Here is an 18,359-nt window from a genome sequence, read left to right on the forward strand (position 1 = left end):
TGAAGAGTTTTTCCATTTCTGTTCGTATATTCAGCATTAGTTGTCTCAGCTCCTGTATCTCATTTGAACTATTGGTTTGTTCCTTTGACTGGGCCATATCTTCAATTTTCCGAGCGTCATCCATTATTTTCTGCTGGTGTCTGGGCATTTGATCAGATTTCCCTGGGTGTGGGACCCAGCTGGTTGAAAGCTTTTTCTGTGAAATCTCTGGGCTCTGTTTTTCTTTTCCTGCCCAGTAGGTGGCGCTCATGGCGCTCGTCTGTCTGCACGGCAGTCGGCCCGGGAAACCGCGCGTGGAGGCGGGGGTCGCTGGCCGCTGCGGCTTGGGAGAGTGCCGGTCCTAATTGCCCAGCTGGCCCGAAACGCCAAGCGTGACGGGAGGGCCCCGCTATCCAACGTTCCCAGTCAGACCCGGGAGCCACGTGCGTGGAGGGGACCCCAGTCGCCAGCCGCCCCGGCCGGGAAAACGCGCGCCCCTCGGGTATCTCACCGCAGCAGATTCTCCCTGCCCGTTCAGCTGTTCCAGAATGGGGTACGCTGTCTTTTTGGTCTCTGTCGTGACTCCGGGAGCTGTTTCGTATTGTTTCTGTTTCTTTAGTTGCTTTTCTGGAGGAGGAACTAAGACCCGCGCGTCTTACTAAGCCGCCATCTTCTCCGGAAGTACTTGGAAGATTTTTAACAGCACAAAAAAAATCAGCCAAGCAGGAAGTGGCTGTTTTTGTCTTTGATAAAAAGCTGATCGATAAATATCAAAAATTTGAAAAGGATCAAATCATTGATTCTCTAAAACGAGGAGTCCGACAGTTAGCTCTACTAGGACACCCTCTACTTCTTACCGTCCAGTATCCTTTAGAAGAATCCAGGGATTGCTTGGCATTTTGTACAGAACCAGTTTTTTGCCAGTTTAGCAAATGTTCTCGGTAACTGAGAAAACCTACCTTCCCCCATATCTCCAGACATTAAAGATTGTAAACTTTATGATATAGAAAACAAATATAGTTTACCTCAGGTCTCTAAAGGATTGTCATTTTTGCATAGCAGTGTGAAAATGGTTCATGGAAATATTACTCCTGAAAATATAATTTTGAATAAGGAGGCCTGCAAAATAATGGGCTTTGATTTTTGTATATCATCTACCAATCCTTCTGAACAACAGCCTAAATTTCCTCATAAAGAATAGGACCTGAATTTGCCATCACTATGCCTTCCAAATCCTGAATATTTGGTTCCTGAATACATACTTTCTGTGAGCTGTGCAACAGCCAGTGACATGTACTCCTTAGGAACTGCTATGCATGCTGTATTTAATAAAGGGAAACCTATGTTTGAAGTCAACAAGCAAGATATTTACAAGAGTTTTAGTAGGCAATTGGATCAGTTAGGATCTAATCCACTTACAAATATACCCGAGGAAGTCCGTGAACACATAAAACTACTGCTAAATAAATGTAACTCCAACTGTAAGACCAGATGCAGACCAAATGACAAAGATTCCCTTCTTTGATGATGTTGGTGCAGTAACACTGTAGTATTTTGATACCTTGTTCCAAAGAGATAATCTTCGGAAATCAATGTTTTTCAAAGGACTTCCAAAGGATCTACCAAAACTGCCCAAGCGTGTCATTGTGCAAAGAATTTTGCCTTGTTTGACATTAGAGTTTGTAAAGCCTGACATGGTCCCTTTTGTTTTGCCAAATGTTCTACTGATTGCTGAAGAATGTACCAAAGAAGAATATGTCAGATTAATTCTACCTGAACTTGGGCCTGTCTTTAAATGGCAGGAGCCAATCCAGATTTTGTTAATTTTCCTACAAAAAAATGGATTTGCGACTAACCAAAACCCCTCCTGATGAGATAAAGAACAGTCCTTCCAATGGTTTACAGAGCACTAGAAGCTCCTTCCTTTCAGATACAGGAACTTTGTCAGTGAAAAATTCTTTGATACCAAGAATTAAAACTGCATGTCTACAAACCTTTCCCTTGCTGTTCGTGTAAACTCATTAGTGTGCTTAGGAAAGATTTTGGAGTACTTGATGATATTCTACCCTTACAACAAATTCCATGCAAGGAACCCACAGTCCCCATGGGAATTTTAGGTATTTACAAATGTACCTTTACTCATAAGAAGCTGGGAATCACCAAAGAACAACTAGCTGGAAAAATATTGCCTCATTTGATTCCCCTGAGTATTGGAACAATTTTAATCTCAATTAGTTTAATTTTTCATCTCAGTCATAAAAGAGATGCTGAATAGACTGGAGGCTGAACATAAGACCAAACTGGAGCAACTTCATATAATGCAAGAACAGCAGAAATCTTTGGACAGAGGAAGTCAAATGAATGCTTCTGAAGAGACAAAAGTTACAAATGTTGGGCATCAGCACATTGACAAGGTCATCAACAACATTGGGGCAGACCTTCTGACGGGTGGTGAATCAGACAATAAAGAGGATGGATTACAGAATAAACATAAAAGAGGATCACTCACACTTGAAGAAAAACAAAAATCAGCAAAAGAACAAGAGCAGGCACAGAAGTTTAAAAGCCAGCAGCCTCTTAAACCCCAAGTGCACACACCTGCTGCTTCAGTCAAGCAGACTAAGGAGTTGACAGCACACTGATGGATAATATATCATCTTTGACCAGCTTTTCTGTTAGTACCCCTGCTTCAAGTACCTTCACTTCTGTTCCTTCCATGGGCCTTGGCATGATGTTTTCTACTACAATTGATAATATTAAGAGAAATTTGACTAATGGCTTAAATGCCAACATGGGCTTTCAGACTTCAGGATTCAACATCCCAGTTAATACAAGCCAGAACTTCTTCAGTAATCCAAGCACACCTGGAGTGACCAAGATGACCCTGGGGACGCCTTCCACGTTGCCAAACTTCAGTGCTTTGAGTGCTTCTCCAGCTGGTGCAAAGCAGACCCAACAAAGACCCACAGATATGTCTGCCCTTAATCATCTCTGGCCCTCAGAAACCCAAAGTTAGCATGAACCAGTTATCACAACAGAAACCCAATCAGCAGCTTAATCAGTTTGAAGCTTCTCAAGGGTCTCCAGGTATGGACAGTTCAGCACTGGGAACACAGATGAACATGATAGGACAATCTGTCTTTGATATTCAGGGTAATTCTTTCTTTAACCCACTGAACTTAGCACAGCCGCCAACTACTGTGACCAATAGCAGCTCAGCAAGCAATGATTTAAAAGATCTTTTTGGGTGAGGTGTCTTGCTTCTGTTTTGGAGGGTTTACTTTAGTTTTAATCATGGGTGAGCTGATTTACATCCTGATGGCTTGGAGGAACCATTTCTATGGGAATTTGAAGGGGTCTGTGACAGAAAACACCTGTTTCCATGCCAGCATAGAAGTTGTATGGACTCCTAAACAGTTGAATTTTCTAAAGCATTGAGGATTTTTTTTTCCTCTTACCAATTCCTCTTCAGGCTTTTAAATATCCAACCCTCACCACTGTCAAAGGATAAAAAGGACAACTGAGCATCTTGAAAAGCAGAATTTTTTAATCAGATGTTTATTTTGGCTTGTAAATCTTGGTGTTATTAAAAAGCAGAATTGATAGTAATTGCAAGTTTCATCTATTAAGTACTACATGGTACACTGTCTACCTTCACAAATCATTACCTTCATTTTAATATGTGAAAAATCTTAATGTTGTATTGATTTATTTGAATTAGTATGACTGAGTGAGAAAATGATAATCATAAAGAAAAGGATCAGGTCATATATTTTTTTCAATCTTATTTACTTCTCAGATAAAACTATTGTTTAGTACAGAAGACCAATCAAATACTGCAAAATTTAACTTATCTTGGTTTCATTGGTTCACACTAAAAGCATTACTAGCCATCTTAAATACGAACTAATCATTGTAACTATATTTTAGCATGGTCTGCCTCAAATAGTATTTTTCTGCATTTACTTAAGGATATATTTAGAATCACTTTTTTTCCTGTATCACAGACAGAAGAGGTACAACCTGATTTGTATAGATATTTGACTAAACACTCTGATGTAATTTCCCTGACTACTGTCTCCATATTTCATTTTTTTAAATACCAAAAAACACCAAACAAATGCAAACATTCCTATTTTGATCATTCCGTTCTACATATATAATCAGTAATTCACAATATCATCACATAGTTGCATATTCATCATCATGATAATTTCTTGGAACATTTCCATCTATTCAGAAAAAGAAATAAAATGAAAACAGTAAAAAGATTTATACATACCATATCCCTTACTCCTCCCTTTCATTGATCTAGCATTTCAAACTAAATGTATTTTAACATTTGTTCCCCCTATTATTTATTTTTATTCCATATGTTCTACTCATCTGTTGACAAGATAGATAAAAGGAGCATCAGACACAAGGTTTTCACGATCACACAGTCACATTGTGAAAGCAATATCATTATACAATCATCTTCAAGAAACATGACTACTGGAACACAGCTCTACATTTTCAGGCAGCTCCCTCCAGCCTCTCCATTACATCTTGAATAACAAGGTGATATCTACTTAATGCATAAGAATAACCTCCAGGATAACCTCTCAATTCTGTTTGGAATCTCTCAGCCATTGACACTTTGTCTCACTTCACTCTTCATATTTCATTTTTAATTCAAACTTCTGACGTTGGAGTATAAATGAATTGCATTTTCAAAAGGAGATTTGTAAGAATTAAACTATGTTTAATGAGTACACTTGAGATGTCTCTTATATTGTTTCCAATGTAATATACTTTACTTCTCTAAACATGAGCAGCGTATCCTCTGGCTATTACCAGATTAATTTTCCGCTTCCTGATAAAGTCTGACCTCATCAGTTACTGCAACAGAAGCTTCATTATTTCTTTTCTAGGAATTTCAGGAACCTTTTGTTCTAACATTTTAATGTTCATAATTAGCCAATTTTTAGGAAGGAAAGGATAGATTGTTCTAATAGAAAAAAATAAGCTTTCATTTTCAAACCCTATCTCTGATGATATTTTTCTTTAAATTTCTGCTTATTCAACCACAGGATTTTATGCTACAATGTCATTTGAATTTTGTTAAATTATATTTCACTATTATGTGGTAACTTTAAAACTAATCTTTCAAAGAACTATGTGTGTATGTTAAGGTTGCTGCCATAGAGTTTTGTTTTTTTTTTAATTATCTGGAACCAGCTTTCATTTAAAATAAATCATATGAAGTTTTAAAAAAAATGATGCCAGCTCTGAAGGTTCTCAGAGAAATTGAGACCCCAACCAAGGGCTGGTGCTGTGAGGTTTCTTGGTTCAGTTGTAGTAAAGAATTCAAGGACTAGTCAGTGTGTGAGGCCTAATAGTTTAATAAGCCTGATGTCAGAGAGCCCCAGGAGTTCTAAGCTGAATGCCACAAAGCTCCAGGAATTCTCTATTGAATGCTGGAGAGCCCCAGGAATTCTCCAGATGCCAGAGAGCCTGGGAATTCTCAGAGACGTTGAGACCTCAACCAGGAGCTGATGTCATGAAGGTTATTGACTCAGCTGCAGGAAAGAACTTGAGGACTAGTCAGTGTGTAAAGATGAAGAATCCAAGAACTAGTCAGGGTGTTCAATTAAAAACTTTAATACCTAGTGAGGATGATGAGCGTGGGCATTCTCCAAAAGAGGAGACACAATCTGAGGTCATGATCCTTACATTATAGGGACTTGGAGGGGCCCTTCCCACTCTGGTTATGCTAATAAGGGATTGAAGAGCTTCCCTTTTCATTGGTTCTTTTTAGGTGCTAACCTGAGTGAAGGCTAAGTGTGTGTGTGTGGGGGGGGGGGGTGGCTAGCTAAGTATGTCAGCACAAAAAGGAACTTTCTGTTATGGACCTTAGGGTCACTTCCCCATACCTCTTCCCCTATCTAACCTGCCTCAGAAATACAATGCATCTACTCTTATCACAATGGAATAAGCCAGCAATCAATAATAGGTGAAGAAATGGAACATTCACAATATGTGGAAATTAACCACTCACTCTTAAACAAAAAATGTGTCAAAGAAGAAATCACAAGGGAAAATAGGAAATGTCTTAAGGTAAATGAAAACAAAAGCACACCATACCAAAACTTATGGGATGCAGCAAAGGCATGCTGAGAGGGAAATTTATAGCTCTAAATGCTTATATTAAAAAAGATGAATGACTTCAAATCAGAGAATTAACCTCACAACTGAAAGACCCAGAAAAAGAAGAGCAAACTAAACCCAAAGCAAACTGAAGGAAGGAAATAGCAAAGATTAGAGTGGAAAGGGTGTATGGGTGGTTCAGTGGTAGAATGCTCGGCTGCCACTTGTGTTTGATTCCCAGCCCATGCATTCCACCCCAGCACCCCCTGCCAAAAAAAAAAAAAAAAAAAAGATTAGAGTGGAGATAAATGAAATAGGGGTGTGCCAGTTTGAGAAAGGTTTATGTACCCTAGAAAAGCCATGTTTTAATCCTAATCAACCTTATGGGCGCAATGGTTTCTTCTAATCCCTATTCAGTACTGTAAATTGGAAATTTTAGATTATCTCCATGGAGATGTGACTCAATCAAGTATGGGTATTAAACTTGATTATGTGGAGGTGTGTGTCCACCCATTCCAGGTGGGTCTTGATTGGTTTTACTGGAATCCTTTAAAAGAAGAAGCACTTTGGAAAAAGCTAGAGAACAACAAGAGAGAAAGCCATGAGATTCTGAGAGAGCAAAACCTACAAGCAGAGTCCACCAGCCAGCAACTTTTGTAGATGAAGAAGGAAAATGCCTCCCGGGCTGCTTCATGAAACAAGAAGCTGGGAGAGAAAGCTAGCAGACTGTTGCCATGTTCACCATGTGCCTTCCCAGTTGAGAGAAAAATGCTGAATGTCATTAGCCTTCTGGAACCAAGGTATTTTCCATGGATGTCTTAGATTGAACATTTCTGTAGACTTGCTTTAACTGGTACATTTTCATGGCCTTAGAACTGTGAACTTGTAACTTACTAAATTCCTCTTTTTAAAGCCATTCCATTTCTGGTATATTGTATTCACCAGCTACTAAACTAGAACAAGGGGTAGAGGGGAACAACAGAAAGAATTAACAAAACCAAAAGTTGGTTCTTTGAAAAGATCCAGAAAATTGACAAACACTTAGCTAGACTGACAAAAAAAAAAAGAGAGAGAGAGAGAGAGAGAAAGAATGCAAATAACTAAAATCAGAAATGAAAGGGGGGACATTACTACTGACCACACACACAGAAAAGGATTATAAAAGGTACTGCATTGTTTTGCAAGCTGCCAGAATGTGATGTACCAGAAATGGAATGGCTTTTTAAAAGGGAAATTAATAAGTTACAAGTTTACAGTTCTAAGGGAGTTAAGTGTCCAAATTAAGGCACCAACAAGAGACTACCTTCACTCAAGAAAGGCTGATGGAAAGAGTCTGAGAGCCCCCAATTCTTAGGCTTTTATTTGAATCCTGGGACTCTTCTGGGAAGGAAAAATAAAAGTGCAAGTAAGTCTGGCAAAAGAAAGGACTGTAACAAATACCACACTAATGTTGACTGAAATCACTCTCTCTCTCTCTCTCTCTCTTTTTTTCTTTTGGCATGGACAGGCTCCAGGAATCGAACCTGGGTCTATGGCATGGCAGGTAAGAATTCTGCCACTGAGCCACCATTGCACCACCCTGAAATCTCTCTCTTTATTTCATGCCCATCCAATGAATGGAATGGTGGTTTTTACCTTTTCCCCTTTTTACCTTACTTTTTTTTCTGTGCCAGAAAGTAACATTTGGATCATGATGATGAATATACAACTATATGATGATATTGTGAATTACAGATTATATATGTAGAACGGAATGTTCATATGTTAAGAATATTTGTGTCTGTTTGTTGGTATAGTTTTAAAAAATTAATTTTAAAAAAGTAATATTTGTTTATTTTTTAAATTTATTTATTAATTAAAAAATAAAGAAACAAAATAAAACAACTTACATAATCACTAATTCACAATATCATCACTTAGTTGCATATTCATCATTTCTTAGAAGATTTGCATTAATTCAGAAAAAGAAATAAAAAGACAATAGAAAAAGAAATAAAATGAACACAGGAAAGGAAAAAAAAAAAGATTATACCTACCATACCCCTTACCCCTTGCTTTCATTGATCACTAGCATTTAAACTAAATTTATTTTAGCATTTGTTCCACCTATTATTTATTTTTATTCCACATGTTCTACTCCTTTGTTGACAAGGTAGATAAAAGGAGTATCAGACACAAGGCTTTCACAATCACACAGTCACATTGTGACAGCTGTATCATTAGTCAATCATCCTCAAGAAACATGGCTACTGGAATACAGCTCTACATTTTCAGGCAGTTCCCTCCAGCCTCTCCATTACATCTTGAATAACAAGATGTTATCTACTTGATGCATAAGAATAACTTCCAGGATAACCTCTAGACTCTGTTTGGAATCTCTCAGCTATTGACACTTTGGTGTTTATTTTTTAAAAAGAGTAAAAACTTACAGAAACTTTTAACTAAAATGTAAAATCTCATCTAATCCTCCCTCTTAAGAGAACCACCATTAACAAACTGTTGTATGTTTTTCTAATTTTTTTCTTTGGAGCTAGTCTGATGAACAAATTCTGCCTTTCCATTTGCTAGCAACCTTGAACACGATTTTAACCTCTTTGTACCTGTTTTCTCATCTGTCAAATGGGGATAACAATAGTACCCTATTCCACAGGGTTGCTTTGAGAATTAAATAAGTAAATAAATGTTAAATACTTAAAACAGTGTCTGACAGTGTAATGGTTCAATAAATCTTGGCTTTTCCCTCCTAAAAAAGAAAAAAGAAAAAGAAAGGCTGATGGATCCGGAATACCTGTGTCAGCTGGGAAGTCACGTCCCTTGTTCCTGGGCTCCATTGCTTTCAGCCTCTGTTCCTGTGGGGATTCCTCACTTTGCTTCTCTGGGACTGGCTTTCATCTCTTGGATTCCCTTGGCTCTCTGCACATTCTGGCTTGCTTAACATCTCATGGTAATGTCTGCTGGGATCCAAGCATCTCCAAATATCCGTGTCTCTGTTCTCTGAAGTAGTTGTTCTTCAAGCATCTACATCTGCTCTCTCTGACAACTCTGAGGTTTCTGTCATTTCCAACTCTCTCCTGTTTCCTCTTTTAAAAGATTCCAGTAAACTAATCAAGACCCACCTGGAATGGGCAGAATCACATCGCCATCTACTCAAACGGTCACACCTGCAATTGGACATGTCACATCTGTGTGGAGATAATCTAATCAAAACGTTCCAATCCTAAAGTATTGAATCATGATTAAAAGAAACAACTGCCTCCCACACGATTGGATCAGGATTAAAACATGGCTTTTCTGGGGTACATAATATTTTCAAACCAGCACCAGTACTCTGAACAACTGTGTGACAACAAATTAGATAACCTAGATGAAACAAATTCCTAGAAATACACAAACTACCTATACTAACTCCAAAATAAATAGAAGATCTCAACAGAACAAAAACTATTTAAGAGATTGAATCAGTCATCAAAAACCTCCCAATAAAGAAAAGCCTGAGAAAACATGACTTCACAAGTGAATTAACCAAACATACCAAGAAGAATTAACACCAGTCTCTTCTAAATAGGAAGGCCAACATCTGCAAGGCCAGCATCACTCTAATACCAAAGCCAGATGAAGATATACAAAAATGAAAATTGCAGACCAATTTTTCTTATTAATATAGATGCAAAAATATTCAAAAAAATATTAACAAACTAAATCCAACATCACATCAAAAGAATTATATACCATGATCAAGAGGGATTAATCCCAGGTATGCAAGGATTGCTTCAACATAAGGAAATCAGTTAATATAATGCACCACATTAACAGAATGAAGGGGACAAAACACAATTGACACAGAAAAGTCATTTGACAAAAATCTAGCATCCCTTCCTGCTAATAACACTCAGAAAACTAGGAATAGAAGGATACTGCTTCAACATAATAAACAGCAAATATGAAAAACCCACAACTACCATCATACTCAATAGTGAAAGACTGAAAGCTTTCCCTCTAAGTTCAAAAACAACATCCCTGGGAGAGAATTCCCAGGGATGTATCCTTAAAAAGAACAACAGAGTGGGAGGATTAACACTCCCAGACTTTAAAACCTTTTATAAAACCACAGTGGTCAAAACAGCATGGTACTGGCACAAAGACAGAAGCATTCACCAATGGAATACAATCAAGAGTGAAGAAATAGACCACCAAATCTATGGTCAACTGATTTTTGACAAGGCCCCCAAATCTTCTGAACTGGGACAAAAAAGTTTTTTCAATAATTGGGCATCACTGAGTTGGTATAGCCTAGGAATACTTAGAGTATAATGATAGTGACTAAATGTGCAAATTTAAAAATGTTTCTGCATGAGGAAGAACAAAGGAATGTCAATAATGCAGGGTGTTGAAAATAGATGGTAACTAATATTTTAAAACTTTAATGTATGTGTGAGACAAGCAAAAATGTTTATTTGGTACAAAATTTATATTTTGACTAGTGCATTTCCTAATATAACTTATGTGGACACCATAGTACTTGGAACCTCGCTTAGGCCATGAGATTTTGTAGGTTTGTCCACAGTGATGCCCAGATAAATCTCAGAGCGATTTGAACAATGAATAGGGAAGTATTTACAGAGTCCCCTAGGGGGAATGGTGATAAAGAGGGAAAATTCAACTTCCCCAAGTGGAGAATTCTTGATATTCTCACAAGCAGTGAGAATATCAAGAATAGGAGGTAGCTTCCTAAACTTTATACCCAAAGAACAAGCAACAAAAGAAAAAATAGATAAATAAGAACTCCTCAAAATCAAATGCTTCTGCACCTCAAAAGACTTTGTCAAAAAGATGAAGAGACAGCCATCTTAATGGGAGAAAATATTTGGAAATCACATATTGGACAAAGGTTTGATTTCCTGTTTACACAAAGAAATCATACAACTCAACAACAAAAGAACAAATAACCCAACTATAAAATGGGCTAAAGATATGAATAGGCATTTTTTTGAAGAGCATATACAGATGGTTCAAAAGCACATGAAGAGATGCTCATTTTCATTGGCTATAAGGGAAATGCAGATCAAGACTACAATAGCATACCACCTCACACCTATAAGAATGGCTGCTATTAAACAAACAGGAAACTATAAATGTTGGAGAGGATGTGGAGAAACTGGGTCATTTATGCATTGCTGGTGGGAAGGTATAATGATGTAGCCACTATGGAAGACTGCTTGGTGGTTCCTTAGAAAACTAAATATAGCACTACCTGGTATATACCCAGAAGAGTTGAAAGCAACAACACAAACAGACATTTGCACACCGATATTCATAGCGGCATTATTCACAGTTGCTAAAAGATGGAAACAGACCAAATGCCCATCAACAGACAAGTGCATCAACAAAATGTGGTATACACATACGATAGAATATTATGCAACAGTAAGACAAAATGACATCCTGAAGCACATGACAAGATGGATAAGCCTTGAGGACATATTGTCGAGCGAAATTAGCCAGACAAAAGGATGGATACCATATGATTCCACTTTTATGGCCAGCATAAAGGTATAATAGAGGCTTATTATACAGAATACAAGGGACTTAGAGATACATAGAAACTAGAGATGGGCAAACCATTAGGTAATGAGGTTGAACTCCAATGCAAGGGAATAGATAGGAGTGAAGGTGACTCTCTAGAGGATCTAGAAGTAATATTACCATATTGAAGATGAACAAGATTGAAAGGGGTTGGTTGTATAGACCTAAGTGTCCCACTGATTCACACTAGAAATATGAATTAGTTCTCATAAGAATTACTTCAAAGATATGATTCTTGTATAAAGAGTGTTTAAGTCCAGGGTACAGGGGGAAATCTACTATTGCATGCTATGAGCTATGTTCAAAAGGAAACCATCAGCACTATCACAGCATCAGCAGAGGTAAATAATAGGGGGAGGGACAAGAGTTAAGAGGAGGTTTCGAGTTCCTATTTGGTGAGGGTGTATTTACTGTTTTTTTTTTTCACTTGGGAACAATGAAATTATCTAAAATTGAGAATGTTGATGGACTGTGGACTTTGGGCCTTCTACATGATGCCTGATGAATGCAGGTGGCTGAAGGATGCACTGATGGAGAAGTAGATTGGAGAACAATGGTGTATACTTATGAAAGAAGATTGCGCTGGTACAAAAAGGAACAAAGTCATGAGGCATGCAATGATGTGAATGAACATGTGGGACATTTGGTGAGACACAATAAGCCAGAAACAAAAGAAAATGATGGTATGGTTATCTTTAGAAAATGCTTATAAGACAGCAGGGGACTAGATCATAAGTTTTTAGAGCAGACACATGAAGTCCAGAGTGGTGATTATTATATCTGGATTTTGAGAGTCTGTTTTTATATATGTAACCTGATATTTAGAGATAAGAACAAAGCCAAACAGGTTGGGTTAAATAACTCAGAACATAGAGGTAAGGAAGACAATGTCTATATTTTAGAACCACATATACTCTTTGAGACCAATGGAAAAAAAGGTTTATTTGATCTGGAACTGAAATTTTTTGTAGTGCATAATCTAATTCAACCTATCTGTATAGCTCATTTGAATAACTGAGACACAGGGAGCACAGAATAAGAAAGAGCTCCTTTAATCCTGTATAGATTATTGTATTGCATGGAACCATCCTAGAGTATATTAAGCAGATAATCAAAAACTGTTGACAAAGTCTCCTGAGGGAGGGGAGAAAGACTATGGAACTATTAAACCTTACCATCAGGGGATCCCTTGATACTGTGTCAAACTTTAGGGACACCCAAATCAATAGGACATGTCTTCGATCATGAAGCTTACTCTTGTAAAGCTTATGTGGTGTATTAATTAGGGTTCTCTAGAGAAACAGAATCAACAGGGAACATTCGCAAATATAATATTTATAAAAGTGTCTCACATGACCATGGGAACGCAGAGTCCAAAATCCGCAGGCAGGCTGTGAAGCTGACGATTCCGATGGAGGGTCTGGACGAACTCCACAGGAGAGGCTCACCAGCCAAGACAGGAAGAGCCTGTCTCTTCTGAATCCTCCTTATAAGGCTTTCAGTGATTAGATTAAGCATCACTCATTGCAGAAGACACTCTGCTTTGACTGATTACAAATGGAATCAGCTGTGGATGCAGCTGACATGATCATGATTTAATTCTATGAAATGTCCTCATTGCAACAGACAAGCCAGCATTTGCCAAACCAGACAAACAGGTACCACCACTTGGCCAAGTTGACCCATGAACCTGACCATGACATGTGGGTAGCAAGAAGCTTAGACTACGTATAGGCATGCCTAAGAGTTACTTCTGGAGGACCTCTGTTGTTGCTCAGATGTGGCTTCAGTCTCTCTAAGCCCAACTCTGCAAGGGAAATCATTGCCTTCCCCCCTACATGGCACATTTCATCCAGGGATGAAAGTCTCCCTGACGATGTGGGAGATGACTGCCAGGAATGAATCCAGACCTGGCATCGTGGGATCAACAATTCCATCCTGATCAAAAGGGGAAAAGAAGTGTAATTAATAAAGTATCAGTGGCAGAGAGAGTTCAAACAGAGTCGAGAGGCTAACTGGAGGTTGTCCTTATACAAGCTTCAGGTAGACCTTGCTGCCTATCACAACCTGCCAACCCCCTACCAGGACCGTTCCAGTCAAACCTAAAGAACACCTAGGGCAATATATAAGATTCCATAAGGGTTCCATGCTCTAGAGTAACTTTCCAGAAACCTACAACCTCCAGATGGGTCCCTGGTTCAGTTAAGACCTGAAACCTAGTCCAGACTCTCCAAAATATCAGACAGTTCCATCTCCCTACCCCATATTAGTGACAGAAACTTCCAATATCAAAAATTTAGAATTGCCATAGACCAAACAACCTTAAAGAGAGGTATGGAAAGATCAAAGGTGATGGTAGAGTTATACACAGAAGATAGGATTTAACAAATGAATATGAATGCTGAGTCATTAAATTGATATCTCTTTTAGTTTCCAGTATTTTAGAGCAGCTAGAAGTAAAAACCTAAAATTGTGAAATTGTAACCCATGCCAAACTCTGAAATATGTCCTACAACTAATTGTCATGTTATGCTTTGAAATTTATAGCTTTTTTGTATATATGTTGTTGTTCACAAAAAAAGAAGGAAAAAAAAGTCGATTGTGATGATAAAAAAGTATTTAAGCCCACTAGCCTCCTATATGCTTGAGCAACTAGAAGGAAAAATATGAGAGGATCGTATGGTAGCCCATGACAAACTCCGGGGTCTATCTTGTAACCACTTTTTGAAAAGTGCTTTGAAAACTATTGCTTTTTTATTTCTTTGCTTTGTATATATGTTATACTATACAATTTAAAAAGTTAAAAAAAGATTAATATAAAAATTTTAAAGTGCCATTTGTGATAGTGTAAAACATAAGGTGATAATCTAATAAAATATGTATAAGATCTTTAAGGGGAAATTTAAAATATTATAAAGATATTAAGAAGACCTAAATAGTTATAGTATACCTTGTCCATAGTTAGGAAGATTCAATATCATAAAAATGTCAATTCTTCTATGTTGGATCTACAGATATAATGCAACTACAACAGATTTTATTCCAAAATTTACATAAATGAACAGAGAATCCCAGAAAAGAAGCAATGGACTCACACCCACAGAATTTACTGGTCTTATTATATGATATATGACCAAGAAGTAGCTGGTTTTAGAAAAGTGGAATGACAATCCATAGGCTCGGTTACAGTACAAGTGACGAGACTCTGTGAGGTTAGGATGTTGTCCTTCAGGTTGTGGTATATGCCTGAAACCAAACCACACTATGTGGTGTTCTCTTCTTCATAGTCAGGAATTACAGGTCTGGTAAACAAGAGGTAGAAATGGGAGTTTCCCTTCTTAACAGTAACCCTAATACCCAGTGGAAGGAGTTTCACTTCCTGTCATCACAACCTATACTCAGTAGGTTTGGAGATTCTAGTTTCCCAAGGGATAAATACTTCCATCAGAACACTGGAAACAAAATGGAAGCTGAAACTGTCCCTTGGCTATTTTGTGCTCTCTCACCACTAAGACAATAGGCAGAGGAATTAGTCATTGTCCTGAACAAGATGATGGATCCTGATTACCAGAATAGAAAGTGAATTGTTGCTATATAGTGGGGCCAAGAAGGATTATGTGTATTGAACACTGTAGGAATAACCTCTAGGTACTCCTTTGCCTAATATATCTGATCAGTGGAAAACTGAGAGACAATCAAGAATTCACTGACACCAGATAAAGAACCTTAACAAGCCAAGGTGCAGACAAAGGGTAAGGGGAATGTGCTGGTTTGAAAGGAAGCATGTCCCCTAAGAAAAGCCATGTTTTAATATAAATCCCATTTCATAAAGGTAGAATAATCTCTGTTCAATACTGTATGTTTGAAACTGTAATGAGATCATCTCCCTGGGTGATGTGATTTAGTTAAGAATGGTTGTTAAACTGGATTAGGGCATGACATGTCTCCACCCATTTGAGTGGGTCTTTATTAGTTTCTGAAGTCCTATAAAAGAGGAAACATTTTGGAGAATGAGAGATTCAGAGAGAACAGAGAATGCTGCAGCACCATGAAGCAGAGAGTTCACCAGCCAGTGACCTTTGGAGATGAAGAAACAAAATGCCTCCCGGGGAGCTTCATGAAACCGGAAGCCAGGAGACAAAGCTAGCAGATGACACCGTATTCACCATGTGCCCTTCCAGCCGAGAGAGAAGCCCTGACTGTGTTCGCCACGTGCCATCTCACTTGAGAGAGAAACCCTGAACTTCAGCGGCCTTCTTGAACCAAGGTATCTTTCCCTGGATGCCTTTGATTGGACATTTCTATAGACTTGTTTTAATTGGGACATTTTCTCGGCCTTAGATCTGTAAACTAGTAACTCATTAAATTCCCCTTTTTAAAAGCCATTCCATTTCTGGTATATTGCATTCCAGCAGCTAGCAAACTAGAACAGGGAATATGGAATGAATGATGTTAGAAGGTAGCTAAGGATAATCAAATTTAACAATATGCTTTAGATTAATAGTTTATTTCTCCCTCCCCTCCCACCTTATATCAAGAGCCATGGTAGTAGCTAATACGTTAGGTGTCAGCTGGGTATCCGTAATTGACATCAGCCCCAATGAATGGTAGCTGATGAGGCTTCATGTTATACCCGGTTGCAGAAAGGGTGAGGATGCTTAGGGGCAATAGGGGAGGCTATAACCCACCAGTCTACTACTCTTCTCCATTAGACTTTTTGGCTTGGGAGGTTGGCCAGTATTTTGACTACATCAAATGGTTGCCCTGCCTTCTGGTTTCCAGGAGCACCTATAGGAGATCAATGGAAGGAAGGAGAGCCGAGGGGTGGTGTAGACCCCTCTGTTACTACCTGGAGGGTACTGTACTGACTGAATTATGTCCTATCATTTCCCTATACCTTGCTACATCTTTGAAAACAGTCTTTTGTTAAACTAGTTTCGTATTACCTAATTCATGTGTGCCAATTATTTTCGCTGGGACCCATATGGACCTATAAATGAAATTTCTCTCAGATATATATTAGGAGTCAAATCACTGTGCTATAGGGGATAAGTTTGTTCAATTTGACTAAATACTTCCAGGTTGCCCTCCAGAATGGTTTTCCAAGTCTGTACTCCTTCCAGCAATGTAAGAGGGTTAAGCCAGAGATTCTGGTATGATCCAATGGAAGAGGGATACAGTTCTTACTCAAAACAAATTTGCTGGGTGGGCCACAGTGGCTCAACAGGCAGAGTTCTGTTCTCTGAGACTGGGTTCATTTCGCGGTGCCTGCCCATGCAAATAAATAAATAAACAAATTTGTTTTTATTTGGATAAGGTTGCCAGGTAAAATACAGGATATCCAATTGGTTTTTAATATAAGCATGTTGAAAATATCATATATATGGGCCCATGAAACATCTGAGACATATTTATACTAAAAAAAATCTTCATCATCTGAAATTCAAATTTAACCAGATGTCCTATATTTCTCTCTGTCAATTCTAGATTTGGAGAAATATAAGACTGTGACATTCCTTGCATCCAAGTGTTGAGAATAAAATACAACCCTGCTATCCAAGGAAATGGGAACTTTACAAGGAACAAAATAATTTCATTATGCATAAAGAGCCACCTTATATGTGAATCCTGCATTTTATGCATGATTACTCTGTAAACCCACAACATCTTCAATTTAAAAAGAAGAAAAAGAACCACTTTGGTGCTAGTAAATCAAAGGCATAATCAGAGTAAGAGCTGGGAGTCAGGGAAGGGTGGCCCATTAGGGTGGGCGTTACTGAGTATCAGTCCATCTTGTCTAGGTTTGTAAGTCGGACTGAGGCATTCCAAAGACTTTGGGCCTTATAAGGATCCTGAGCTGGTTTAGCAGGAAGGGTTATCACGCAGGAACTGCTAAAATATTTTCCAGAAACTCCATCCAACTCCTGTGCCAAGCTGAGGTAGAGGACTGGGACTGCACCTTGTCTGGGATCCTGTGGAGAGGGTGATGGGGGAGAGAAAAGGAACTTTAGCCTGCTGGGGGACACACTGAGAAGCAGAGGCCTGCTCCCCGACCCTCCGTCAGGCTGAGCCACTTCCTTCCCTACTCACCTTCAGAAAGAAGCTGAAGAGCCAGAAGGAGAAGCGATATGGCCAAGGCAAATGCTTCATGATGTTTGTGTATACAATACCTGGATCCACAGAGTTCACAGTTACACCTGAGAGGGTGGGACACAAGTATAAAGCAAAGGGAAATGAGAGGAGGATTGGGAAAGAAAGGGTTAAGAGTGGTTATGCATCAGGCAATGAGGGAAGAGTCCCAAGGGGACTGCTGGGTAGTAGGGACCAGTGACATCAGCATTCATAACTTACATTAACGGTGGCTTCTGAGTCAGCAAGAAGGGGTAGGTAGTTGAAAGTGTGGACGACTCTTAGGAGGAACATGATGGATGGATTGTATTGGGAAATGCTAGGAGGAAAGGGATGTTGTGGGTGACGAGAGTTGGAAAAGGGTGAAGAGGAGATGTGATGGCAAGATTAAGAGAACTGTAGGGTGCAAAGGCAGTAATCTGAGGGGATTAATGGTGACTTTGGGGATACTGGGAGTATTTTATGGCCAGGACACGTTGGGAGGAGACATGAAGGGTTGGGAAGTGGTATTGGACTGGAGGAGCAGAGGGTGTCAGAGG

General features: G+C 38.7%; 1 protein-coding gene and 1 pseudogene across 2 annotated transcripts in view; one reads left to right on the forward strand and one right to left on the reverse strand.

Moving 5' to 3' along the window:
• Window positions 1–669: 669 nt before the first annotated feature.
• LOC143661046 (retinol dehydrogenase 11-like) overlaps window positions 670–18,359 on the reverse strand; it is a 47,174-nt gene continuing 29,484 nt past the window's right edge. For both annotated transcript variants that reach the window (XM_077134658.1, XM_077134657.1), the window contains 2 exons: window positions 17,782–17,888; window positions 670–17,663 (listed from right to left, as the gene is read on the reverse strand). In XM_077134658.1, coding sequence (XP_076990773.1) covers window positions 17,475–17,663; window positions 17,782–17,888 — 296 coding nt within the window. In that variant the 3' untranslated portion in view covers window positions 670–17,474. The remainder of the gene's footprint in view (window positions 17,664–17,781; window positions 17,889–18,359) is intronic.
• On the forward strand, window positions 918–3,266 carry LOC143661037 (SCY1-like protein 2 pseudogene; annotated as a pseudogene).

The sequence above is a fragment of the Tamandua tetradactyla genome, chromosome 17, assembly GCF_023851605.1.
Source record: "Tamandua tetradactyla isolate mTamTet1 chromosome 17, mTamTet1.pri, whole genome shotgun sequence".
NCBI lineage: Eukaryota > Metazoa > Chordata > Mammalia > Pilosa > Myrmecophagidae > Tamandua > Tamandua tetradactyla.